Genomic DNA, 26,758 nt, shown 5'->3' on the forward strand with positions numbered 1-26,758 from the left:
TTTCCTACATAAAAGTTATTTACTAGTTGTAAGCTGCTCTGTTGGTTGCTTTTAGGATTCTGAACTATGTTTCCTTGGCTCACTGTATCCACTGTTGATTTGGGAGGAAGAACTCTTTGCTTCATTTTGGCAAAAAATATACATACACAGATGAAGCAAGCAGCTGAAAATTGAATTTCTAAGTAGTTTAGGATAAAGGCCAGATACACTTTGGTGTAGTGACTACGCTGGCTTTTTAGATCTTTGCATTCTATGAGTCTCTTCCCTAATTACTTGCATGTCCATGAGATAGGCTTTGTCATGTTTATTATACCTGGCAAAAAAGTCACACAAAATGCTGCAGTGGCTGTGAGTATTGCGTCTGCTAGGCAGGCTTGTAATTCCTGTGCAAGATGGGAGGTAGCCAGGGCACAGTCTGTGCATGCTGAGGTATTTCAGAGCATGTGATCAAGAGGTACTGAAGTTTATGCTGCCAAGTCAGATATTCTCTTAAGCATGGAATCTCAGCTAATAACAGCCCTTTCAGCTGCTCCTCTTTGACCTGTAAGGGTCTAAAACAGCATGACTAATGCTTTGAGTATCACTTGCTGTCCTGCCTCCTTGTGCAATTTCAGGGGTTTTTTCACTTTGCAAGCACAGGAGGAGATGAGATAGTCTGGACTTCAGTTTTAAAACAGACTGTCAGGTATCTGTGGTCCTTAATTCACTTAGTGCTGTACAATTTGAAGAAAAGCAGCTTTTGTGTAGGCAAGCTCTGATTCTTTTGAAGTAAAGCATCTATTGCTGTTCTAGGGAGGAAATGTTTGTTTAGTGAGTGTCTGAATTGACTGCTGAACAAGTCCACATACAGTTTCATCAGTCTCTGAGGTGCACTGTAGCTTTCAAGCAAATAAAATAATATTAGAAGTAGGGAAAAAATATGCTTCATTTCTCTGAGATATTTTGAATTAGTTTTCCTGGTGTTCAGAAAATCATTCAACAGCCATACTATCTCAAGCCATTCTCATTCTTTAATGAAAACTGAGAGAGCGCAGATAAAAATGCCACATGATCAGAATGTTATTTCTGTAATTAAAAATCATAAACTAGTTTATTTTTTTTATAGAACAGTTGTGACCAGCTAGCTCTGCATCATGTATTTTCAGTCTGTATAACCTGCTTGGTTTTCAGAGTTAAAATTCACGATGAAGCAAGCAGCTGTGCTTCATTTTGGAAGAAAAGTCAGAGGGGGCATCACTTGCAGGTCTAAGTCCTGAAATTCTGATAAGATTCAGAGTTTTTCCTGAGGCAGAAGTCCTCTTGATTTCACTAAGAACTTGCTTGAGCGGTGAATGGCTTAAGTCCCAAAAACAGACCATGGAGCTTGGCTCAAGAGGAGTTTTGTGTGACTAAATACCAAGTAACAATTGAGGAAAACATGAAGGTTTCATTCCCATGCAGTTCCCCTAATTGATAGGAAACCACTTCAGCAAAGCTTTGTTTTGGTTTGGTTTTTTTCATTAATTGCTTCTGGTTAAACCCAGTAGTACACTCAGAATGCAGATAGTCAGTCTTCTAAAACTCCAGAATTTACATGGTCCATAGTTCTCATCTTAATTTCTTCCCAGAGTGAGGCTTGTCTTACTCAACCCTGCCTCCAGTTGTAAGGACTCCTGTCCAGTACTGGCCTCTCAAATCCAGTGTGCAGCAGCTGGGATGACCGGCTCTGCTCCCAAGATAACATATCCCATCTCATCACATGCCTGCTGACTGCAGTTGGTGGAAGTTTCCTATTTGTTCCTGCCTGGCATTGGCCACTTACTTGCAGGAGATGAGTAATGGAGAATAAAAAGCCCCTCAATCTTTGTGTGTTCTTTAGGTCAGCATTGTTGAGAGCAGGTAACCCCTGAACACCTGTCTGCTGTCCTTGGCCATGGAGCTTTAAAGTGTGGTGAGCAAAAAGAGTGATGCTCCCCCAGCTCCACAAAGTCAGGTCAGTACGCCAGCCTGTCATAATGTGTGTCATAATTTGTTGCTGGTGAGAGTCAATAGCAAATTATTTCCTTCCACCTTCAGACAGGAAGGAGGAGTGTGAGTCAGAAAGGATGGTGTCTGAGGTCCATTGCTTTTGGAGCAGAGTATCTTACGTACCACCTTTTGCTTAGTTCTGTGCCTACACTTGCGATTCAGTTCTAATAATATTAAGAGCTAACATAATGCTACTGCACGTATTACTCAATGAATTAGTCACTATGAAGGTTTTGATTTCAGAAAAGAAAGCCAGTGACAGTAAAAGGAAACATCAGTCATACTTTGGTGGTAAATTGATGGAAGTACTGTACCATATGTCTCAGTTGACTTCATCACTTTGCCTCTCTTACAGGCAGGACGTAATGGGCTAGGGTTTTTTTTTTCCTCTTGTGAATCTGACAAAGCTACCTACTGTGTTTTGTGGTTTTGTTTTGTTTTTAACAGGAAATCCCAATGAACTTTGTTGATCCAAAGGAATATGATATTCCAGGCTTAGTGCGTAAGAATCGCTACAAAACAATTCTCCCAAGTAAGTTTCTTCTTTTTAAGTCACCGAGGCAGGATGGTTTATTCTACATGCTGAAAGACTTTCCTTTCCAGAACTCATGAAGTGTGTTGTCACTGCAATGTATTGTTATAAAGGATGTTCTTGTTACAGAATTCCAGAGGTGGCAAGATCTTACTGGACCATGTTGTATATCAGTCTCATTGAATCCTTTTCTTGAGAGTTATGTCTAGACAGACTTTTTGAATTTCTGCATAGCTCCATTGCATTTTGAGTTGTGTAGGCATAGTATCAAAGAGACTGTGAAAAGCAAAGCGGACATGTCACTTGGTTTTTTAGAGGTACAGACTACTACTGCTTTTTCAAAGACATGGTGTCTTCTTGAACCTGGTCCGTGCATTGGTTTTGTCCTGGGCAAAATGTTTTCATTAAGAGTAGGATTTGGTTTTGCTTAACCTTATATTAAGGTCTTGTTATATTTTTAAAGGAGAAGTTATTCCTGTTTATATATTTCTAAGAGTTGCAATTAAGTTTCAGCTACACTTCCTGCAAAACAGTGCACGTTCTTGTATCAACAGTGCATTAATAGATCTCTCTTATATGAAATAAGGTTGAAACTGTTCACTAACATACATTAACAGAAAAATCACAAGCCAAGTATTTTAATTTAAAGTAAAAGCATATTCTGAATAATGTTTTAATATTTGTGGATACAGCAATAAACAAGTCCACAGTGAAAAGTAACTCAAATTCTACTGCAGTTGAAGAATACTAAAAAAAGCCTATGCTAAAAAGTCTGTGGCATCTGTTGATAGAATTCTTCAGATCTGTTCTATTTCTCTCTAAAGACCCACCATGAGATGGACAACACAGCATTATTGCTGCTATGAGTAGGGAAAAAATCATGTAATCGTTACTTAGACTTCAGCAGACTCCATGATGACTACGTAAAACACAGGCAAAGAGACTTCGTGCAAGGAGTTGTAACTACCCAGTCCAGTGACATTTGAATAAACACCTGGCAACAAATGTCACCTTTTTAACAGTGTGACATGTTGCAGGCTATCAGAATTACTGGTTAAAACACAGATTTTTATCTCTTGTCTCGCCATCTCCCCAGCACTAGAGATATGAGCAAAGTTGAGCAGGGGGAACTGTATTAGAGAGGAACTTGCTGTTTCCAATACTTCTGTGCTCTAAAACAGTATCTTTGGTAATATCTTTACTTTGCAGATTGTGGTTGTGTTATCACATAGCAGATGACATGGGTCCGTTCTGTCTGAGGACAGAGTTCTGTGCTGAGTGTAGTGCTGTTTGTAGTACTACAGAAATTACTGTGTGCTTAGCCCTTTGTGCTTTACCCAGTATCACACTATTTTTGCATGGGTTTTTATTTTGTTCTGGTTTCTAAGCAGGCTGGATTTTTTAATGAAGAGGTCATATGTAGTCTGTTTTCAATATTCTGGTGATGTACGCTGTTGCTGTTTGCTGAGGCCTCTGTCAGGAGGGTGTTCCTTGTCAATGATAACAAACTGTGTAGCACTGCTGAAAGTGGATGAGCGTGGGCCTCTGTCAGCTCCCACTAAAATCAGTTGAACAGCTCCCATTGACTTCAGTGGGAAGTGGACTGAACTTCTCAGGTGGAATGATGTTTTCATTTGTCGTCTTATTAAAGCAAGAATAATGCTTCATAAATGGCCCCAATGAGACTGACTCAAGTACTGAAGAGACTTATGCAAAGTACAAGGGACTGTTAATATTCTTTACTTTCTCCGTAACCCGTTGTATTTGTTAATAGCACATCTTGGAGTTTAGTTCAGTGCAGGACGAAACAGGAACAGAGTTATTGTCATCAGGCTTGCCTGTGTGCAAGAAATGTGTTTATGGTTTGGGAGAAAAGCTGTTTGCTGTCATTTCACAAACAATATTCTAATGTCTTACAAGCCAGAATGAGTCTGTTGACCTAACAAATTGAGAAATAGTTTCTTGGAGCAGAAAACTGCTTTTCCAGAGTCACTCTGGGACACTGACTCTGCAACAGGAGCAATTAGGCAGGCTTCAGAGGGTGGGTTAAACTGTCAGAAGCAGCCAAATTACCCCAACCATCCTTTCCCTTTTTTTTTTTTTCCTTTATGGTAACATTTTAACCTGGGAGCTCTCCAAGGCCACTCACATCTGTTGTGATGACCATGAATGCATGTAAATGTGTCTCTATACAAAATAATCTTGTGTCTTTCTCTCTCCTCTGAGCAACTGATTAACTATTATATATCTCTCTACACCTTTCAGATCCTCACAGCAGAGTGTGCCTTACCTCAGCTGATCAGGACGACCCCCTCAGCTCTTACATCAATGCTAACTACATCAGGGTAAGAGCTCAATAGTCCAGTGTGTCTGCCTTGCCTCTATCAGACACTGTTAATGTGAACAGAATTGCAACATCCACTGGCTTTTAAAGGCATTCTAGCTGAACCGATTGCTCTTCTCTCCTGCTTACTTTAACTGAAAACCAAATCCCACAGTGCAACTGTACAGGTTCAGACCAGACAAAAACACACTTTGGTACTTCTTGATGCAAATTGCTTGTCAGCTGGACTAAGGCACCAGATAATAAACCTGAATAAGGTTCTTGACTTAGCCAGAGTCACCTCGAGGCTGTTGGACACTCATTGCTGGAGTTACATGAGTCCATATTGTGCCTTTGCTCCATGTACACATGTGCAGGGGAGAGATAGAGGGGGGAAGAACTGATGCCGTGGGGTCACCATTTCAACCAGTGGGTAGCTCTCTATTTTAATGACTGAACCTTCAAGGTTGTGGTAGACATCCCTGTTAAAACTGATCTCTTGTTGTTTTGTTGGCAGGGCTATGGAGGAGAGGAAAAGGTGTATATTGCTACTCAGGGACCGATAGTTAATACTGTCAGTGACTTCTGGAGAATGGTGTGGCAGGAGCGTTCTCCCATCATTGTCATGATCACCAATATAGAAGAAATGAATGAGGTAATGGTGTTACATATGGTCTGTCTTTTTACCTGTAGTCTAGCAGATATTTTTGGTATAGATGCTAAGCCAGTGAACAGTTCAGTGGCCTGAGCAGTCAGTCAGCATTACATTCTTCAGGCTCAGAGAAGATGTGGGCTTCTCTTCCAGTTCGCTTTACTGTAAGTCTTGTTTTGCTGTCTGATTTAGCCTACTGCTGGTTTTGCCATTTTTCCTCTCTCACTGACCTGAAACCTCTCCAAACCCCAGGTCTGTTTGGAGATCCTCTTTCAAGTTCTCTCTAAAGGAATCAAAAACAATAGTACCTCATAACTACTAAGGCTGAGTATCTTTAATCAACAGAACTGGTGCTGTTTTATCTTGCATTTATTATGATTCAGTGTCTACAATGACATTTCATTGAGGCTGTCCCTGACTTGGGAAAGATGCTAGTTACAATAATCAACAACTAGAGCTGACTTGGATATGGAGGACCTTTTCCTGAATGTATCCAGGAAATGCTTTTGAAATACTGAAATTAAGATGCTGAAATTTTCTATTCATCACATACTTCCAGAAATTAAACTGTCGTGGTGTTTCTCCTAATTCACCTAATGTGATTTTTGTTTGCAGTTTAAAATACTGCTGTCTTCCAGCTGTTCATTACTTACCTGCTGAAATATTTGCCCCATAGCAGAGTTGCAAAAGCCATGTGCCTAGGCTTCAGCTTACAGGCAGGTAGCTGAGCATACGTCTGCCTTTATCAGCAATGCAAGATGTGCAAAAGTGGTCTGAGCATGTGTTGGGCTCTGCATCCCCCCTCACCAATGGCAGGAAGTATTTGTCAAAGCTTGTCCCTGAGAATCCATTAGTAATTTAGGTGAGAGACTTTCCTTTGAAGAAGAGTCTTTAGTTACTCTAGAAGCCCAGTAATATGGGCATACCTCCATCATACATGCAGAGTTATAATGGCTTAACTGCTAGCTGGAAGCTTAGTGCCTATAATTATGCATATGCACAAACCTTTAGCTTTCCCCACTTGTGAAGTAAATAAATTTAACCTTGAACTTGAGTGAAAAAATACATGAACAGAACAGGCACAGAATTATCCAGCTTTGCAAGTTAAAAATGGTCAGTTATTGCAGCCAGCTGATTGGACACATACTGTCAAGGTATTGCTGGTGCAAAATAAACTATGTTGCTGATCAGAATGTTTTGTTTGCACTAACGTTTTAAACTCGCATCTGCCACTATCTGAGAAGCAGCACTGAAGTAATAACTTGCTTGTTGATCAGAGTTGCCAGTTTATGGCAAATGTGTTAAAATGTCATGCCATAGTGTATGAGAATCACTTAAGGACTTTGAGGGTTAAAGAAAATTACATATCTGGTGATAAGTTTTTCCACTGTAGTTTTCATAGCAAGATTGTATAACAGGAATGTAAAATAACCTTTACATCTGAATTTCCTCTTATCCACACTGACCAAGTATTTCACCCGTCATATCAATCTTGGGAAGCAGTGCACTGCAGTGCTGATGCACTATGTAACCGGAGCTTGCTACAGCCTATATCATAACAGAGCTGCTCAGTCTCTTCCAATACCTTTTGTCAAAAATTAAACAGTGTAAGGAATCTCAGCCATAAATACAGGGTAAGTCCTTTCACGTAAATGTCTGCTGTATTCATTCCCTTTCTTCCATAGCACATATATTAATACATCAATAACAGGACTCAGAAGTACATAGATTCAAAACCAAAATCTTTATTTGGCAGTGATGCTAATAACAGAGGCTTTGTGTTCCTCCTCAGTGCAATGACTTTGCTAATGTGAGTATTAAAAGCTCTATATCTCAGCCCTCTGTCACATCTAATCCGAACTGACAGACAGCCCACAGAAGTGAGTGGGCAGTCTTACTCCACGCCTTTAAGCAGAGCAACGTCTGTGCTATTGATAGCTGCTAGCACTCTTGGCAATTTTTACAATGGATTCTGCAGTTTAAGAGTAGAGGAAGAAAAAAATGCAATCTCCGTAAATAATTTTACAGAGACACAGTGGGCCACACTCCCAGTGGGTTATTAACTCGTGCACTATGCAGATGGAACACCACTGATTCTCCCACATAAAAATTTTGACTCAATAACTTTGCAAGATACTTTTCTGTTGCTTGTCTTTCTCCTGAAGTGGAATTATTTTTGGTGGGGAAGAGCAAAATGATTTGACTTGCTTCCTTCAAGATTATGTACAGCTATTTAAAAGAGGAAGCTTACAAGCATCTTCTTTAACTGGGTTTGTCCAATAGCAGATTCGTACTCTCCTGTGATAACAAGATTGCTTCTTCCAATATCACAAGGGAATTTTGATTTGAAGTGTCTGCTTTTTCTCAGATACTGCCTTGTTCGTATCTTTCCTTGTCCATGAACTAGTTCATGCACCATGTTGAAGTGCCTGTGTCTTCCTTTGCATGCTGATTAGTTTAAAGAGAAACCGCATACAAAAAAAACAGTCTTTTACAGTCTTACCTTCAGGGTAGGAGTGCTTGCAAATTCTCACCTACTCATCTTTAGTGTATCAGTACCACAATGTAGATTTGCAATGGACGGTAATTTCTGCTTCTCTAATTGCCACGTTGTTCTGGCTGTATCTCTGTCTGGTTTTTGGCAAAATCAGATGTAGTCTAACAGCTGTCACAGCTTTTGCTTCCTTTTAGTTACTTAGTTTTGAAAGGTTTTCAGTGTCCATTTAAAGTGGAGTTTGGTACGTAATCTAATTCCCAAAAGATCCCCAGTCATGTTCTTTTGTACAAAAACCTATGGAAATGATAGTCTTACATTCAGAGAGCACTGACTTTCATAAAAAATAAAAAGATGTATTTTGTGTTTCCATATCGGTGTATACACAGCACAGAAATATTGGTAACTAGTATATATTATACTAATCATTATCATCTTAAGTAAAGGATTAATCTAAAAACATGAGTACGTTGCCACTGACCTTTCTAATGAACCTTCAAGATGCCCATCAGTTGCATAAAGATAAATAACAATGTGTGTATTTAAAAGCATTGGTTAGTCATTACTTGGTTTGTGCATTTTTAATCATGCAATCAGGCTATTATGAATGCAGAAGAAATCACCTGAAATGTGGTCCCTGTTTAGAAGATTAAAACTTACACGTATTGTAGAAACAAAGTTTATTACCTCTATTGATATCTGCTTAACTAAATTTATGTTATTATACACAGAAATGCACGGAATATTGGCCAGAGGAACAAGTCACCTATGAAGGAATAGAAATCACAGTTAACAGAGTCATACAAGCAGATGATTACCGTTTAAGGCTCATCACCCTAAAGGTAAATCATTCCAATGTACTTATGGTAGTTTAGCTGTCAAAACCCTGAAGTGGAGACGTTCATGGAGAGTTGTGTAGAAATCTGCATGGTGTACTGCTGTACAAATGCCACCTTTCATCACAGAAGTCATCATAGCTTTGCCCAGTTCACCAACATACAAAGACTACAGTAAAATAAACAGGCAGAGATTTTGACTCTGATTGCACAGAGGATCTGCAGTCTGAAAGCTACCAGGCCAACTGTAGTAGTATGTGGTTCACTCAGTGGGAGAAACCAGTGACTCATTCTATGCCTGTCCCCTCTGTTCACTGGTTATTTAGTGATGTGTTACCTCATGGATAGCTTCTTACCAGCCTTTGCAAGTCATACTCCAGACAGCACTTGTGGAATAACATGCTGAACTCTGTGATGATGTTCTGTAGAATTCAAAGGTTTGTTCATTCTTTGGGCCATGGGCCTAGGCAGAGGGTTACTGATTACCAAGGGGGAACTTTTACCTGTATGACGTGTTACATATTTTGTAGTATGTGGACACCTCTAGGAACGACTTGGACTGTGCTTCTTGTCTTTTTATGATCGTTGTTAGGATGCTGTCAGACTGCTGGATATCTACCAGCTGTTTATACCTAAGATGACTTGTGCTACTAGAAAGAAATAGAGGAGTTGAGAACTGAGCAAAAGATGTTTTAATTTTGTTTACCCATTTTCAGTTTCTCTCAGCAGCGGGACTGCTGTGCTTGGCACTTGTCATTGGGGTAGTAGCGCCGCTTCTGTTCACCATGGCTGAACCCCTTTTAATAGGTACCATGCTAATTTATCCTTTGAGTGAATTAGCTGACTTTGAAGATGCTTTAAGGGGTCATTCCACTCCCAAGACACTAAAACTGTTGATGACCTTTAAAAACACTTTCACCACAGCATTCTCCATGCTTACACTTCTAAATGTTAGTATCTTTCCAACTAACTGTAGATGTAGTTTTGCATACCAGTAACCATTCTATTCTCTTGTGGATAAAGAGCTTAAACACAGTTTTCATTTTTTAAGTACTTAGATGCTATGTAACCTAAAGTACCAGAGGCCTATTTTACAACTGTTTTCGTTGCTAAGTTCTAGAATCTCAAGCTATGTGTTTTAATGAGAACAGTCTATTTACATAAACTTCATATATCTTTTATTTACCAGATCTGCCCCTGACCTCAGTATAACACCACAATTTCTTTCCAAATTGAAAAAACTCTCATTGTATCCAACCATTTTCAAGTTTCTTAAGCCATATGCTAACAGGAACAAAGCCAGCATATGAAATCCCATGTCTGAATTGGGTGTGGAACTCATGCTTTTGGCAAAGTAAGCAAGGAGAAAATCACACTCCCTGACAAGTGGGAAGTAAAGAATATTTACACGTATGTTGCAGACTTGCAGTGGTCTTAAATACAACTTATCTCAAACAGTCCAGTGCAGGAGCAAGAATAATACACAGATTAATTCTGATGGAATTAATATCTAACAGATATCTAACAGAACAGTCACTTTTTAGTTACAGTGCCAAAGCAAAATTTTCTCAATAAAAAACCTACACTGTCTGCCAGAAGAGTTTTTAATAATTATTTTAAATCATTAAATACAGCATTTTAATATTAGTGAATGTTGCAATTTTTTTTTTTTTTTCAGCTTTACATTAACTTTAGAGATTTAGGGGTTAAAATGTTCTTCCTCCTTCTTCCACCCCACACCTCTAACAAAAACAAAACAAAAGAAACTTTCCCTCTATCTTTATGGAAGGAAATTTTATTCTCCCCCTGGGAAAGGATCATTCAAATTCTTCTCAGGAAGGTAATAGCCAGTTCAGTTTTCAGATGGGAAGTGCAAGGGAGTGGCTTCTAATACCAATATTGCTGTAGCATATCCAAAAACCAATCTCACTTTAACAGGTGTTGCACAAAACAAAGAAACAGCCCTGAAGAGCTTGCATACAACAATTCAAGTATAATAAGCCATATTCCCATCTCACAAGTACCTTTCATGTTAATACTCATCTCTGCAGAATGTAAAACCAGTAACAGCGTAGACAAAATTGAAGACATCCAAAGTTCACCTTTAGAAGTTTGACTCTTTTCTGTTTCTGTCAAACCAGGGATGTTAGGTAGTGATTCATGTTTTTCTTCAGATGACTTTTATCTTTTAGTTTTCTCTCAGTATTATTGACAACGTTTTTGTTACAATTTTTCACAACACACTTCAGAATCCAGTGTTCATAACTTCTGTGGCTCACACATAGTCCCACGTTCAGAAGCAACTGTGTATGTTCACATTTCGGAGCAGTGTTGAAATTTGATCAGATTTGCTGTGGTGAGCTCAAGTACTATTCATGACAACTAGTTGTGCTCTCAACCAGAGTATCTTCTCACTAGGGTAAATAACTTAAAGCCAGGCTCTGTGCTATGATAGCAAGAGCCTCTTTTCCTAAACTCAGCTAAACATACTCTTAAGGTTCCTATGGCTGTGCTTCAGTGAGCACTTTAAACCCAGTATAAGCTGGAACAGCAACTAAGTGATGTCCAGCCTCTCTTTGTCCAGCTGTCTTGTTCCTACCCTTGTGCTGTCTCCCATGTGCTCACACAAGCATTTATATGACTGTGTGGTAAGCCAAAGGGGGAATCTGATCAATCTATCTGAAAAGTAATCTAGCGTATGAGAAAGAAAAAAGATTTATCTAGATCACTTCCTGAGTCTAGTTCACTGTGAACTGATGCAAAAGCCTTGTCAACCAAAGAGAAGGATGGAAAGTGGCACAGCCACAGAGCACTTTTAACATCCCGTGACTGACAGTCATGGGAACTTAAGAGTATAAATGACAGAAACTGTTTCCAGATTTTTGAGCCTGATTCTTTAGAAAGAGACAAATCTCTTTTTCCTCCCCTCTTAAACTCAGCCAGCCATGTGTTTAAGGGAAGGTTGTGGAAGCTAACACCTCTGTTCTCGGACCTTTTAAGACATTTGCTTAGCCCTGTGCCAGCTGGCTTATGTAAAGGCTGAAAGGTTCCCTGAGCTCCATGTTACTGTTTGGCATCTTTAGAAATCAGGCAGAAGGGTGTCACTTTGAACACACAAAATCAGAAGCACACAGTGCGACTTGGCACTCAGAAAAGGTAACAGCACACTTGCTGTATTCGTAGCCATGCTGAGACATAGAGAGAATTGGAATTTGTGTCTCTCAAAATGCCCTGGGCTGCAGCTAGATACAATTCCCACCTTCTGTAGTGTCTCTGAATTTCTCACCATGTCGAAGAGAAGAGTAGAATTGACAGGAAACTGATATGAGTCTGTCTGTCAGAAGAGATAGAAAAATAAGCTCCCATCTCTCTCCCTAATCTATCTATCTGGCTATCAGACATAGCGATATGGCTCCTGGCTCTCTGTCTGTCAAATACATTTTGAAAGCAATTATGTCACAAACACAGCTCTGGCTTTGCTGAATGAATCTGTCGAGAGGGAACAGACTGCCTGGAGTGTTTTGCACACAGCTCTTGGCACTAAAAGAGCAGCATACTTTGGGGGGGGGGGAGATACATATTTTTTTTTAGGCAGTTTACTGAAGTGCAGACGTGATATTTGAAATCCAGATTTCTGTATTGTGCAGCTTGCCATTTGGATCTCCTGTTCCATTTAGCATTGATTTACTCATCTCATTCTTAAAGGGAAGGCCAGATTTCAATATCAATTTACAACCAGAAGTTCTTTTAAAACTTTGTGATGTTTGTCTTAACTGGTTTGCAGAAAGGAGAAGAAGTCAGAAACCTGAAACATTACTGGTACACATCTTGGCCAGACCAGAAGACACCAGATCAAGCCCCACCTCTCTTACAGCTAGTACTGGAAGTGGAAGAGGCAATGCAGAGTGCAGAAGAGAAGAATGCACCAGTGATTGTTCATTGCAGGTAAATAAATGTTGTATCTGACTTCTAAGGGATTCGTCGTATACAGTGGCACAGTGCAGATACTGTCATACTGGCCATCGGTCAGACATGGGGGAGATCTTGCCCAACTGCTTCTGAAATGTGTTTGGAACTTCTAAAGTTTAATGACAATAACTTTGTATTACCAAGTGTTGCATTCAGATACAGACTGAGCTCAACACAGAAGCAGGTGGTGGCTCAGTTACAAGTAAGAACAGTCTTATTTTATTTGCCCAACCAGTAATATAAGCCCTTAATGATCTTAAAAGGGCCAGGTTACCAAAGATTAACGTACTGTGAGTGAAATGGAGTAGGAAGACACATACAAGCAAAAAAATGAGAACATTCAAATTAAGCCTCAAAACCCTCTGTTTTGTAGATTCCTTTCTTAATTTTAAAAAAATCCCCATTAGGCCAAAGAGAGTAATTTAAGTGTAATACATAAAACAAGTGAAACAGTGGCAAAACTGACTGCAGGAAGTACTGATCAACAGACAGGAAATGTATGCAGTAAAAAGTGAATATCCATGAAAAGCCTCTGGCAAAGATTAAGACTTCTTATATGGAAGAAGCAAAATTTTTACAGTGGTGTGAAGCCTGATGAGAAAATTGTAATTATCAATCACAGCAGAAAAAATAGATGAAGATAGATACTTCTGTCTTCAGAAAGAAGTAGGATGATGTACGTATCACTTGTAGACACAATGAAGAACGTGTTAAGCAACAACTACTAACCATTGTTAGATCAGCTATACGGGATGATTTTCACTCAAGAGTGTTTAAAAAAAATTGGTCCAAAGGCTCTAAACCATTAAAGTTTGGTGTAGCTGAGTTCTAGTTCTTAGAAAATTTGAGAAGTTCCAGAGGTCTAAAAGCAAAGGTCCTGTTTTCTCACTGTTTAGAGAGGTTAAAATGTGATTACTTGAAAACTACAATTCAGTTCTCAAAACAGTTATTCCAGGAAAATAGCAGAAAGACTGATAAGCAACGCAGTAAACTTGCCAGGGTAATCTTCTGTAGTTTCAATAAAATACGGTTTGAAAAATTAATCTTTGGGATGTGTGTAAGGAATTTTACCTAGTTTTGCATAATATTTTCTAGGAAGTGGCAGTGGTTGCTATCCAGAAGCTATAGTAAACAGAGTGTTCTCATACAGTGAGAATGTTTTTAAAGAGACTGTTGGTGTGAATGGTTGGTATCTCAGCGTCATCAAAGATCCACCTATGAGCTAATATGGAGTAGTCACTAGTAAAACGCTCGTATGATGCCATATGTCCAGTTTTTCTGCCTGTGTTTTAAAACAGATTTTGACAAATTGGGGAGAGTTCAGAGAAAAATAACAAATGGTTTGTAAGAAGGTCCCCTTTGCCCTTGGAAATCTGTGACTCTCTAAGAGCTCCTTGAAGTATTATGGTATTTGCTACAGGTAAAGATTCTGGTCACCATGTCGCTCTTGCTTTGCATACTTGTTTTGTCCTCTTATATGGTGTCATCCCCATGACACAGTAATAATTTGGGGGGAAATGGGTTTTTTTTTTATTTGAAATAACTACTAAGAGACATGGTGATAGGATTATGAAGTATTTTATGTAATTAACTGTGGACCAGAGCCCTTTCAGGTTATTCTCAATTGCAGTTATTTTATCTGAAGAAGCAATTTAATACATTGCCTTTGAGAGTGGTATGTGCAGAAGGTTATTAGCCAAGGCCTGTGTTATGCTGAGTACTGTAGCTCCTTTGGCCTTTGTGGGAGATCCTCAGTAGAACATAATCATTGTGGTTTTGGCCTTCAGTGATGTAAAATAGTGCACCTTTAAGAAAAAATAAATACAAACCTAATAATGAGGCTGTTAGAATCATAGGGTAGTTTGGGTTGGAAGGGACCTTTAAAGGTCACTTAGTCCAGCCCCCCTGCAGTGAGCAGGGACATCTTCAACTACAGCAGGTTGCTCAGAGCCCTGTCCAGCCTTGAATGTTTCCAGGGATGGGGCATCTACCACCTCTCTGGGCAACTTGTTCCAATGTTTCACCCCCCTCATAATAAAACATTTCTTCCTTACATCTAGTCTGAATCTCCCCTCTTTCAGTTTAAAATCCTTACCCCTTGTCGTATCACAACAGGCCCTGATAAAATGTCTGTCCCCATCTTTCTTATAGGCTCCCTTTAAATATTGAAAGACCGTGATAAGGTCTCCCTGGAGCCTTCTCTTCTCCAGGCTGAACAACCCCAGCTCTCTCAGCCTGTCTACATAGGACAGCTGTTCCATCCTGCTGATCATTTTTTGTGGCCTTATTCTTAAAAGCAGCTTCATATTAAAGGCAGGCTAGCAGTCCTGTTAAGGTCCTGTGGATAATGCACCCCTCTTGGGCAGTTTTGGAAGGATTTTAACTTTGTTTCTGCCACTGAGAGACCTGCAGTTTGTCGCAGGACAAGTGCAGACTCAGTGCTGTTTGCTTTATCTAAAAATTGGTGGTGTTTGCTCCCTTTACGAAACACTCAGGGGTCTGTGGTATACAAGAGCTGTGTACTGTGGCCTATTTGGTTATGACACAAATTGGAAGATGAAGGGCAAGGGGTTTTTTTTTTCCCCCCATTGATGTGCATCCATATGCAGCAGAGAGTCCTCTGAAACCCAGGAATATTTGAAGTGTTGATGAACAAACCAGATATAGTAAAGGAAACAGGAGTCAGAGCATGAGGGACAAAGTTTCAGGGACAAAAATTTTAAGTGGGGTAGATACCGCCATCACAATTATTTGAAGACTGGGATGAATTCTTAGCGAGTAAGGTCATCCCCCAAACTTCCACTGAACTGCCTTGATCATTCTGTAATAGAAGTTAAAATAATTCCAATGTAGCTGTTTCCCTGGTGAGTATAAATGCAGAGTGAAAACCTGTCTATACAAAGAAATAGTGTTAGGACTTTGCAAGCAGCAGCTAACTGCAAACTCCATTGTTGCTTGTACATTTGTTGCCAGTGTTTTTCTATTATGACTTTAGCACAATTTAAATGGAATCAGGATTTCTTGCAATTGTGTCAAGTAATTATTCCTGAGGATGCTCACTTAATTCTTTAGTGCATAGGAAGGGCTGTCAGCTTTTACTGCTAGCTTTTTATTAGGTGATAAGAAGAATTCACAGCTTTGATAGCACTGTGCCTTTGAAAATAAAATCAATTGTGGTCATTAAGTAAGGACCGAATCAGATACAAAAGTGTTCAGGAAAGACACAGACATTTCTTGAATAGTGAATTAGTTGTATCCTGCACTAGAGATCTGATCAGCAAATGGCATCACACTTACTGTATTGCTGTTAGCTCTAATTATCTAAGCAAGGGGTTTGTTGTGTTTTTTCTTGTACCTCTGAATGAAAATAGCTTTCAAAGAAGCTATTAGGATTAAGAATCTCAAAGCAAAGGTTGCCTTCAAAGCAAGTCTAACTAAGAAATACTGTTAACTGCTTGTTTTCAACAGTTCAATGACATAGCAGGTCAAACAGTACCAAATGGTCCATTTTTAGCACTGTATGTGCAGTGTCCATCCTTTTGCTGCAAGTGGCTCACACTTAATTGTGTTGTCCCATTGAATTTAGTATCCTTTCCTATTTACGGCTTTATATTTGCAAGCACCCACCTGGCAAAGGTTGGAGGGAGGGAAGGGATACTAGAGTTTAATGACATTCATTTAATGAAAAAGTTCCAAAGCCATTCTAACGTGTCCACTGCCTCTCTCTGCTTTTCCATCCCTTAGTGCAGGCATCGGGAGGACTGGCTGCTTTATTGCAACTAGTGTCTGTTGTAAACAGCTGAAGAGCGAGGGCATAGTTGACATATTGCGAACAGCCTGCCAGTTACGGTTAGACAGGTAAGAAAACCTGTTTCCTTTCCAGAAGAAATCAAATAATGGTAATCTTTCCCTTTACTTAAAGAGAAACAAATGGGAACAGGGAAGGAGCAACAGCAAATGGAGGCCAAGAGAGAATGTTCCAGGAAGGAAGTTGTCTTATTCTATGTATTTTTGACTTGTAATCTTTGCCTATTTTATGAGCAGTAAACCTTAATGAACAGCCCTAGAAGTGAGCTAGGTTCACAGCTGGCATCAAAATCTGCACAGCTGTGCAGCTGCACAACTCCATGCAGCAAGGGATGACCTTTTGTGGGAGTTGGCCCCGTGTTCTTACAGAAGCAAAGGCTCAAAGGTCTGCTGTGCTTAAGTTCAGAGCCACAGATCAGCACTTCGCTCCCAAGGGAGAGTAAAGAAAACTGGCCTCGCATAGTTGGAGCTGTGAGCACTGTTGGGAGGGCATGGCTGCTTGGGACTGTGGGGAGAGGGAGAGTATGCAGTCTAGAATGTTTGCAGACATATGACAAGAGCTGTGAAAATCTCCAGAAATTCAGTGGTTTCCAGTTAAGCATTTCTTAACACACCACCTTGAGTTTGATTATGAAGTAAACAGACTTGAATTTTGCATCAGAGATGTTATTTTTCCTCTCCCACTGGTTTCAAGTGCCATCAAAACATGTCTCAGTGCTCTCTCTAATGATAATGATAAATGTAGTCAGGGGAAGAGATGTCATGAAAAACATACCAAAGATTTTTCTGAGGAAAAAAAAAAAGAACCTCTACCCCATGCTGAACTTTATTTCAGAGGAGAAATTATGCTCAGTGGGAGGCAGAAAATTAAATGCTTGCTGCCCTGCTGAGGGTCTGATAGACAGACCCGCAGGGGCTTGGAGGTTTGGCTATTTCAGTGGACTTCAGGCCAGACAAGGAAAGGCTGCTTGAGAAAAAGAAAACCAGAATAGGAGTAGTGAGTTCTGATTATCCATGGCCCAGTGAAATACCTGGCTGGATCTGAAATATCTTGTCTCTGTGACTAATGTTATGCAGGAAAATAGCCATACAAATGAAGATTACAAATGCTGCTTACAAATGTGCTTGATACAGAAGGTCAGTGAAAAATCCTAGCTTTGCAGGAAAAGGGGAACTAGCAGTCATTTGCAGAGGCTGGAGAAGGGGGATCACACCGAAAGGATGCCATGAGGAAAAGGAAGCCTGCAGGGACCTCTGTAGCTGCTCGGGTGGGATGGGATAGGAAAAAGCCATTTAAATGTCATAGGAGAAAATACTCAAGATGGAAAGCAGTCAAATCACCATCCATGCTCCAGAATAGCATGGTTTCTTCAAGGAGTGAGAAAAGGGGCTTGTATCTCTTGGAAGTCGTGCTGCCATCCGCTATTATTGTCACTAAACCCCCACAAAAGCTCCATGTGACTTCAAGAGCAACATAAGAGGATGAGACAGTGTCGAGGCAGCTATAGGAAGGAAGACCTTCTCTGTCTCCTCCTGTCTGGTGGTTACTGGCTAGAGAAAATAGGGTGGATGAGAAGGAGTCACCAGGGACTTAAGGAAAGAGGGTTGGATGCAAGCCAGAGCAAACACGTTAAGGAATGCACCTCACTGCTTCACAGCAGTCGAGGGATTGACATTAGCCCTGAGAACCACCTTTGAGGTTGCTGTGGAGGTGAAAGGAACAGATGTTTCTTTCCCTTCATTCCCTTACAGATCCTTTGGAAGAATCCTGTGCACTGGGCTTTGCACCACTGGCTGACAGTTGGTCCTAAAATAACCTAGTATGACTAAGGAGAGGGAGTGATCATTCCTGCATCCTTCCCACAGTGCTGAGAGACATTTGCTGTCCTTTCCCACAATGCAACTCAGACTTGAAAGGTTTCTGTGGCAAACAGGGGTGAAAGCAACATTTCTGTATTCTGTGCCAGAGCCTGGACAGCAAGCACATGTCATGGTGTGCATGTGTGTGGGAAGTGGAGGAAGCCACTACATAGCAGGGAACCAGATAAAAAGGAAAATGATTTCCTGTGGTCTGAAACTTGATGGACACCCTAGTGCTTCTGTTGCTACAACTTCAGGGTGCAACCTCACTGGTAATGAATGGAATTGCATGGGGAATAATTGCCAGATATGACTGATGTTCCCTGTGTGTCATGAACTGACATAAATATATTTCAATGCTGTGTGCAGCACAGAAGGACTCAGAAAGAGATCAACTGTGAGCCTGTGAGTAGAGCAGATGGGGAGGAGATGCTCAGCTAGGAAATAGTTTCTTTAGAAATGCAGGATGTTTTTCCCAGCTTTGCTCACTGATGAGAGGTTGAAGCATGGGTCCCTGCCCTTCCCTGCTCGTTGTTAAGTGTCATTTCAAACAGTGGCTTAACAAAGTACAGGAGGCTGAAGGAGGAGGTTGTCTTGTCCACTCATCTACCACTTACTAGTATGGTTAATTGTGACCCACAATTAAACTGGACTCCAGAGAAAGAGGACAGTCCCAATGGAGGGTGCTAGCAGTCTAATATCAGTTTGGCTCAGAGGAAGCAACTTTTCATTAATTTCCTCCAGTGGAAGTTTCTGAGTGAATGCACCACATGCTTTTCCTCAGACTGACACGGTTGGTTGGTGCTGGGCACCCACAGGATCCCGTGTTCCTCAGTGCCACTTGTCCTTTCAGCCTCCTTTTGGCACGGCATTCCCAGGGTCTGTGCACCAGCACCAGTGCTGCCACAGTTCTGCATGCACTTCCTGTGAATGTGACCCATGGGTTTTAATTATTTTCATAGTGGGCTATCAAGAGATCATAGCACTGTTGTTGAGGTACTCTCCACAAAATTTTTGTTAGTAAAATCTGCTTAAAATGGACAACTTTATCCTTGTTGGTTTTGTTCATTTCTGTCTCCTGCTATAGTACTCTTGTTGATTAACATGCTGCTTGCAAAAATACACAGGCTAATGATACATGGAAAAGCAAACTGTTTGTGCTCCTGCTTGCATTCAGTTTCAGGTTTGCAATTTTAAAAAGAACAGCAAAAGCTGAAATAAAAGCTGAACCAAAACAGATTTCTGTGCTGGGAGTATTTTACTGATCAAGGTGTGCATGGCAGTCAATTCAGTTACAGATCTGAGCTGTCTTTTGTTGTTCCATTGTCTGTTCCAAAATCTTGCTGGCCATCCCCTAGCTCCCTGGTGAACTTGCCAGAAGCACAGCATGGGGTGACACAGAGGAGGAGAGCCCTCATTCCAGAGTGGGAAAGTTGTGTGCTACATCAGTTGTCTGGGCTGCGCTGGCCTGGCCCTCTGTAGTCCTGAATTCAGTCTCTAGTGCAGCCGTGAGGTCTTGGATAAGCTGCTTCCCCTCTTTATGCCTCCTGCTTCCATCTGTCCATCTAGAGCTTTGGGGTGGGGGTTGTTTTTCATGGTATTTAAAATGGTGTTTGGAGTATAGCTGCTCTGGTAATAGGAACATAAATGATGATGGTGCTGCCTTACTGGATGAGGGCTTCTGCCAAGAAGAATGAAGGTAAAGCCCATTCCTGTTCTGACTACCTTCTGTTCCTTGGTTGGCAGAGACTTTCAGAGTGTAGCTTGAGGTCAGCCTGTGAGCTGGTTGCAATCAGTGGTCACTTTTCACTCATTTCAGGAAGCTTTGGAATAGACCTTTTGTGTGTAATGCCAGCTTCATGTTAGCTATGCCATTTCCTCATGTGTTCTTTGCATGTAATAAGGCTGCTGTTTCCCTCCCCTTTTTTTCTTTCCTTTCAGGGGAGGAATGATCCAGACTTGTGAACAGTATCAATTTGTCCATCATGTCATAAGCTTGTACGGAAAACAGCTTTCTAGAGCAGCAGAAGAATAAGTGTTCGTGATTTTCCTAAAGGCTAAAACCAAGAGAACTTTTGACTGCATTCAGATATATTTCAGATCTGATGAGACACATGGTAACCTGACTGTCTTAGCTGGAAAGATATATTTAATTTTACTTTGATATTGCTTTTATGCTCTTGTTTGCGTTGACATTTAAGAGCTGAGGTACGCCTTGTCTTAAACATGTGACAGGACATAATCTTCACCAAAAAAGGCTTATTTATACTGTAAATAATAGTAGCTTCATTTGTTACAAAAGAAAAAAAAAAATCAGAAAAAAATCCACTGTCTTCAGTTTGCCATTTTAAAAAAATCATTGCTAATATATCCAAATACAGTGTGAAACTTCTAGAATTGTCATGCTGAAATGTGCCGTGTGATGACTAAGCTTGAAAGTAACTTATTGCCTCTTTCTGATTGTTTTTACATATAAAGTTACCGAATACTGTGTATATCGTAAACCTTCTGAGCCTTTGCATTGAAAGATTCAAGTAGATTCACATTGAAATGATGTTTTGCACATCATGTTTGCTTATTTGTTTTCTAAAGCAGTTCACCACCAGTGTTATCAGAAATAAGGGAGAAAAGGATTTCAATTACGTGAGTCAAATTCTTACCTCCAATTCTTACCAGCAATGTACCCCAGTATCATGACAGCTGAGTGAATCTGAGGTGAATAGTAGAAGTTAATTTGAACATTAATTCTTTATGCTTTACCTTTTCTTTGTCAATATTTTGGAAACTCGGTCTGCAACTAGATTTTATTTTTGCAAATGGTTTCTCTTTTTACGTAGTCAGACCACAATCTGAATACAATTTCCCCTGAAATTCAAGGTTTGAAATCAGATGAGGAATTTTGTGAGTTTAATCTTTATTAAAAATGTAATAATAAAATAACTTGTGTTCTGTGAATTTGAACTTGTTTCAAAGCTTTGAGGGTGACTAGGTCCCCAGTGCTCAAGAAAATTAATGCAAATTCTATAGACAACTTAAAAAAAAAAAAATCAGTCTGAAGGTGTTGGCTGCTTTTTGATGAATTTTCCCTCAAACCAAATGTAGACAATCATTATCCCATTCTAATCACTAGTCCAGGCAGCAGTGTTTCTTTTTCAGTAATACAGACTGCTGCCCATGCTTTTCTTTTTAGATCTCAGTCAGGCTGTGAAGAGTGCAGTTTGTGTTTAATGCTTACAGGTAAGCACATATTTAAGTGCTTTACTGAGCAGAGAAAACTGGAGTTACCCAGGACCCTTGACATGAAAGATGAGTGTTTTGTGAAGAGAAGCTGTAATGATCTACTAAAAATATTTTTGCTTCTCTTTATTTGTAACAATAACCAAAACCCACTGCTTTTATTAGTGCAGGAGATTCTGAGAATTTACAAGTAAAGCAGCTCTCAGAACCATAAGGGCTGATCCTGCTCCCACTGAGGTTTTGCCATTGACGTCAGTAGGTGCAGGGTGTAGGGCCTGAAAAGTTATGCCTACAACTTCATCACTGTGGGGAAAGTTTCCCAGTATTTCAGTACACATCCTTCATGTTTATTCTGTATCCATGATCCTGTAGAAATCCTGTCAGCAGGGTTTGCATGAACGTGTGGCAAAATGTGTTATCTTTAAACTACTTGATTTTATTGCTGTATTTAAAATATTTCCTTCAGTGAGAAGCTAGCAGGAAGAACTGGCATTCTTTTTAAAAATACTGGTGGTAGTCATTAAATAGAGCAATAAACTTAAGCTTTTGAGCATAACATGACTGTTAGTTTTATGTAAACCTTGCTAGCTATATTCTCCCCATTGCTACTGATACTTTTGAAGGGGTAACACTATTCACTTTCAGCACTCCTTAGCACCAAAAAAGCACCACTCATGTTCTGAATAACATTGTAAGTGGAACTCCCTATAAATGATGTTTGCAGCTGTTCAGTGCCCTTCAGTGTCAAAACTGACTCAGTGAATAAAATTACTTGTTCTGTCATCAGCGTCCTGTGCATCTGCTAAAGAATATTTGTTGATTATTGACAGGAATGTGCATATAGGAGCGAAGTTCAATGTGTAAGTTGCCTTTGTTACAAGAAGACTTTCTAGAGGAGAATTGCTTTGTAGCAAACAAGGCATAAAAGGCTCTGAGATACTGACTTCAAGGTCTTTGTGCAGATCCTCAGCAGGCATTAGTTGGCAGTGCTTCACTGACTTGAGTAGAAATGAAAGATTTATGCTCATGAAGGAAATCTACCCTGCTGTCCACTCCCATTCTACATTTGTAGAATGTCCTCACAGTGGTCAGTGATAAAATCAGACTGCTTTGCATCAATTCACTAGTACAAAGCGAATGTCAGCCTAGTTGCACAGTCTGGTTATGAGGGCTGTGCTGCTGCCATCTCACACCAGGCAAGAGCATGCCACTTGGTCAGGATCAAAGTGTTCAAATGCCTCTTGAAGTGTTACTTTGTCTAACAGATTTTGAGGTAATCCTCTTTTTAACTCTTTGGCCTTACCATAATTAACATATTTCTGTCTCTTTTTTTTTTTTCTCTCTCTCTCTCTTTTTTAAAATAGAATTTGAGATCTGAAGGACCTTATATCAGCTGTTCTGATCTCTTCTGACAGCCGAGGTAGTCTTAAGAAGTGCTTAGGATTAGCAGAAAGGAGCTCTGACCATGCAGAAGCACTTGAGATGAGTGGAGCTTCTGCTTCTGTAATCAGTAGGTTTGAAACTGAGCTGACAATAGGAGCTAAGCTATGTATCTTACTAGACTTCTCTTTTTACTGGGCACTCTTTCTATTTTTTCTGTTAAAAGAAAATTCCTAGCACACTTCATTCACTCTCTCCAGCAAACTGCCCGGGCCTCTGTATACCAAAGACCTGCAGCATTTATACCAACAACACAGTTGTTTTCCAGAGGACTGAATTCCTCTCTCCAGGTAGGTTAGCATATAACAAACCTGAGATTTTGTTTAGAATCAACTGCAATGTCTTCTGTTTCATAAACTTTTACACACTTTGTGAACAGGGCAGAGCCTGGCTCAGTGCCTCGCTTGTTTGTTGGTCACTCAGTCATTGGCCATCACACTTAAACAGTGTTATCCTGTTTATGTTTCTGTCATGGTAACAAACTAATGGCATGCTTTGTCCTTTTGTAGGTCCTCTGAGATGATTAGATACACAGGGTTTTGGAAAAACAAAGTATGATTGCACTTGAGAGCAAGAGCTGTCCCCAGGTAACGCGCCTGTCTGACTCTCTGAAGGATTAAGATAAAGATGACTTGGTCAAGTTATTCAGAAACATCAATACGTAGCAGTCATGTACAGTAGAGTGTCACATTTACTTGCAAGACTTTCAAAAGTAGCTAACAATTCTGGACATTTCCTCTGCACTTAGTCTACTTTGGAAAATCTTGACCTGTGGATTTGCAGTTGCAAAAGGGCTTGAGACTGAAGAGGTGACTAAACAGGACCTTGGTTCCTGTCACTTCCTTGCTTTCTTGGCAGTGGAGGAACCATGCAGCTTGCACACAGGTGGTCTTAGAAAGTGTATGCCTGTTGATTGGAGAGTTGGCAGGTTTTAGAAGTGGACCTGCACTGTTATTTTTTTGTATGATCTTTCCCTGGAATACGTTTTAAATAAAGGGAAATGGTATATTTACAGTTTATTAATCATAATTGTGTGTGTCTCTATTTTGACATGAAATATATGTTTGCTATGGAGAAAAAACACTTTTTTGAACTACAGTGAGGATAACCTTGTTTCTTCTGCCAGGTCTGTAGATGTATATTTGCTGGTGTCTGTGAGAGTGACTATCAATCAGGATAATGTAGGGCAGCTCAGGAGTCCTGCAAGAAAAAATTACGCCATTGGGGAGCAGTGAAGAAACAAGTGAATGAAAGCAGCATTTTCAGCTTTGTATTTTGAGACAAGCGTCACAAAGGTCAGGGTAATGAAGAGATCATTCAGAGTCACTCCTTCCCTTTTGAGGCCTGTATCTGGCAGTGTCTCCAGACTTAATGATCCAAACTGAAAAATACTCATTCATACGCATTGGCTTTCCCCCACAGCAGCGTGCGTGCGTGTCTGTGCATACAGACGTGCCCACTGAACTTGCCACAGTCGCTGGTGTAAGAACAGAAGCGTGAGCACTCAGAACTGAACATGGAAAGGGATTGCCTGTTTTTTGAGTCAGTTTGGATAGGTGTCAGGAATTGGATTGGGTTGGTGGTGTTTTTCTTTTGTTGGGGAAAATGTGACTTCCAGCCCAGGTTTCTCTATATCTAAGTTGGGCTCTTGTTCCTGAATTGGAATACTGAAGAGGTAAGTGAAGCTTTGTTCCTTGATAGATTTATTAGACAAGCAATAAATAATAACTTAGCCACTTTACAGCATGACCAATCTCATTTCCACACACTTCTGATTTGATAAATGCATCTGTGTTAATAAGAACACCAACTTCTAAAGAAGGGAGCACAGAGCCTGTGCCTTGCTGGAATCCTTCTTTAGCCTGTGCACTACAGCATACGTTTATTTTGGCTGTCTGTATATGGTGTTTTTTGCTCACTGTAATAGTTGACGATGTTTCAACCTCTGCACATTTTTTTCCTTGATTTTTGTCATTTTTTTTACCTTCCTTTTGCTTTCCTAGACTAGCAGAAATCATCTTAAAATCATGCATGAGGAACAGTGGTGTATTCCCAGGGGAGTTTGCCTTTGCTTTTTCCAGAGTTTACCCCTAGAATTATTCCTGACAGTCTCTGGAAGTTGGCTAGATTTTGACGTTCTTTGGTTTTCTAAGTTCCTGTATTTTGCAAAACATAACCCAGGTGCCTCCTGCACTAGTCTCCCTTTTCATTTGAATTTAACATAAGTACAGAGTAGATAGCGGTGTCTGTTCCAAACAGAAATCAAACGCAGTCAGTTAAGAGAAACAGTTTATTGCCACTAGTTCAGCCTTGGTTGCAAGCAAGATACGTAGTTTGTGTCCTTCAGAATGGATAGACCTGTATACACCTGAAATGGCCTCTTGTACCTGTGCTATTTCAGCCCTGCTGCTGTTTACACTAGTAAAGCAAAAGAGAGCTAAATACACAGGCTGAGATCGGTAATTCATTCTCTTACTGAGAAATACCTTACTTGTTAGGATTGAAGTCCTTCTCCGTATGAAGAAGGGTGACAATCTCTGGCTTACTAAGGAGTAGAAGAAAACTGATTAAAGAATGACCTTTGTAATCTAAAGCTGTGAACTGATTTTCTAAAGAGCCTACTCCATGTTTGAGTAACTGAATGAACAGGCTGGACTTGGAAATGGTGGAAAGTGCTGCCTGTTTAACTTAAAAATAAGCAAAGCCAAAGCCTGGCTGTTTCATTGGGGTGTGAGATGAGCACTGAGGACTTAAGCACCAAAGCAGGATTTGTGGAATGTTTAACTGTTTGAAACTTAGACCCTCATATTTTGGTTTTAACATGAAAAATAAGACTGATAAAATGTGTAATAGTCATAGAATCATAGAACGGTTTGGGTTAGAAGGGGCCTTAAAGATCATCTAGTTCCAACCCCCCTGCCAGACGCAGGGACACCTTCCACTAGACCAGGTCTGCCTTTGATCAGAGTTTTGAATGGTGTAATAGTCAATCATAAGAAAACCTGGAATTGGGGAGATAATGTTTATCTTTAAATAAAAATGTGTCTTTTTGGCCTACAGAAGGTTTATTCCTTCTAGCCTCGTACTTGAAGTTTTATCATCCTGTTATTCCATGAATGAGAAACTGCTGAAGTCAGCGTAAAGGATGTAACAACATAGCCCACAAGAGGCCAGTATGTATTTAAATTTTGAACTACTCAAAGCCATATTTGTCCAGTGTAAAGGGACCCAGGCATCTTCCTAGGAATGCAACAATCTACAGGACCTCATGTGAGCTGAGGAACACGGAAGGGTCAGTAATTATTTTGAAAGCTCTTGTCTCTTTAGTAGGAATGATCAGGACCTTAGCAGCTAGGAAAAATTATGAAGTATGCATAAACATATATTCTCAAGAATGTCCTAATACTTTGTATTCTGTGGCTGTGGGCAGTCAGGGTGGGAACTGGATGTGTGAGATGAATAACTTTAGTCTTATATCTGCTTAGCTTCTCCTTTCCTTCCTTTTCCAAGAAAGGAATCTTGTGAAGTACCACTCTGAAGTATAACTCCTTGAGACACTTAAAAACTGGAGTAAAAGAGCTGCAGGAAGTATGGTGTAGGG

At 40.1% G+C, this 26,758-nt stretch overlaps 1 protein-coding gene across 1 annotated transcript in view; it reads left to right on the plus strand.

Moving 5' to 3' along the window:
• Positions 1-20,781, plus strand: part of PTPN5 (protein tyrosine phosphatase non-receptor type 5) — a 69,215-nt gene extending 48,434 nt beyond the window's left edge. Inside the window, exons 7-13 of the mRNA XM_010162939.1 lie at positions 2,455-2,539; positions 4,805-4,884; positions 5,380-5,517; positions 8,740-8,850; positions 12,629-12,789; positions 16,558-16,671; positions 20,422-20,781. Coding sequence (XP_010161241.1) covers positions 2,455-2,539; positions 4,805-4,884; positions 5,380-5,517; positions 8,740-8,850; positions 12,629-12,789; positions 16,558-16,671; positions 20,422-20,515 — 783 coding nt within the window. The 3' untranslated portion in view covers positions 20,516-20,781. The remainder of the gene's footprint in view (positions 1-2,454; positions 2,540-4,804; positions 4,885-5,379; positions 5,518-8,739; positions 8,851-12,628; positions 12,790-16,557; positions 16,672-20,421) is intronic.
• The last annotated feature ends 5,977 nt before the right edge of the window (positions 20,782-26,758 follow it).

Source organism: Antrostomus carolinensis, unplaced genomic scaffold, assembly GCF_000700745.2.
Source record: "Antrostomus carolinensis isolate BGI_N321 unplaced genomic scaffold, ASM70074v2 scaffold332, whole genome shotgun sequence".
Lineage (NCBI taxonomy): Eukaryota > Metazoa > Chordata > Aves > Caprimulgiformes > Caprimulgidae > Antrostomus > Antrostomus carolinensis.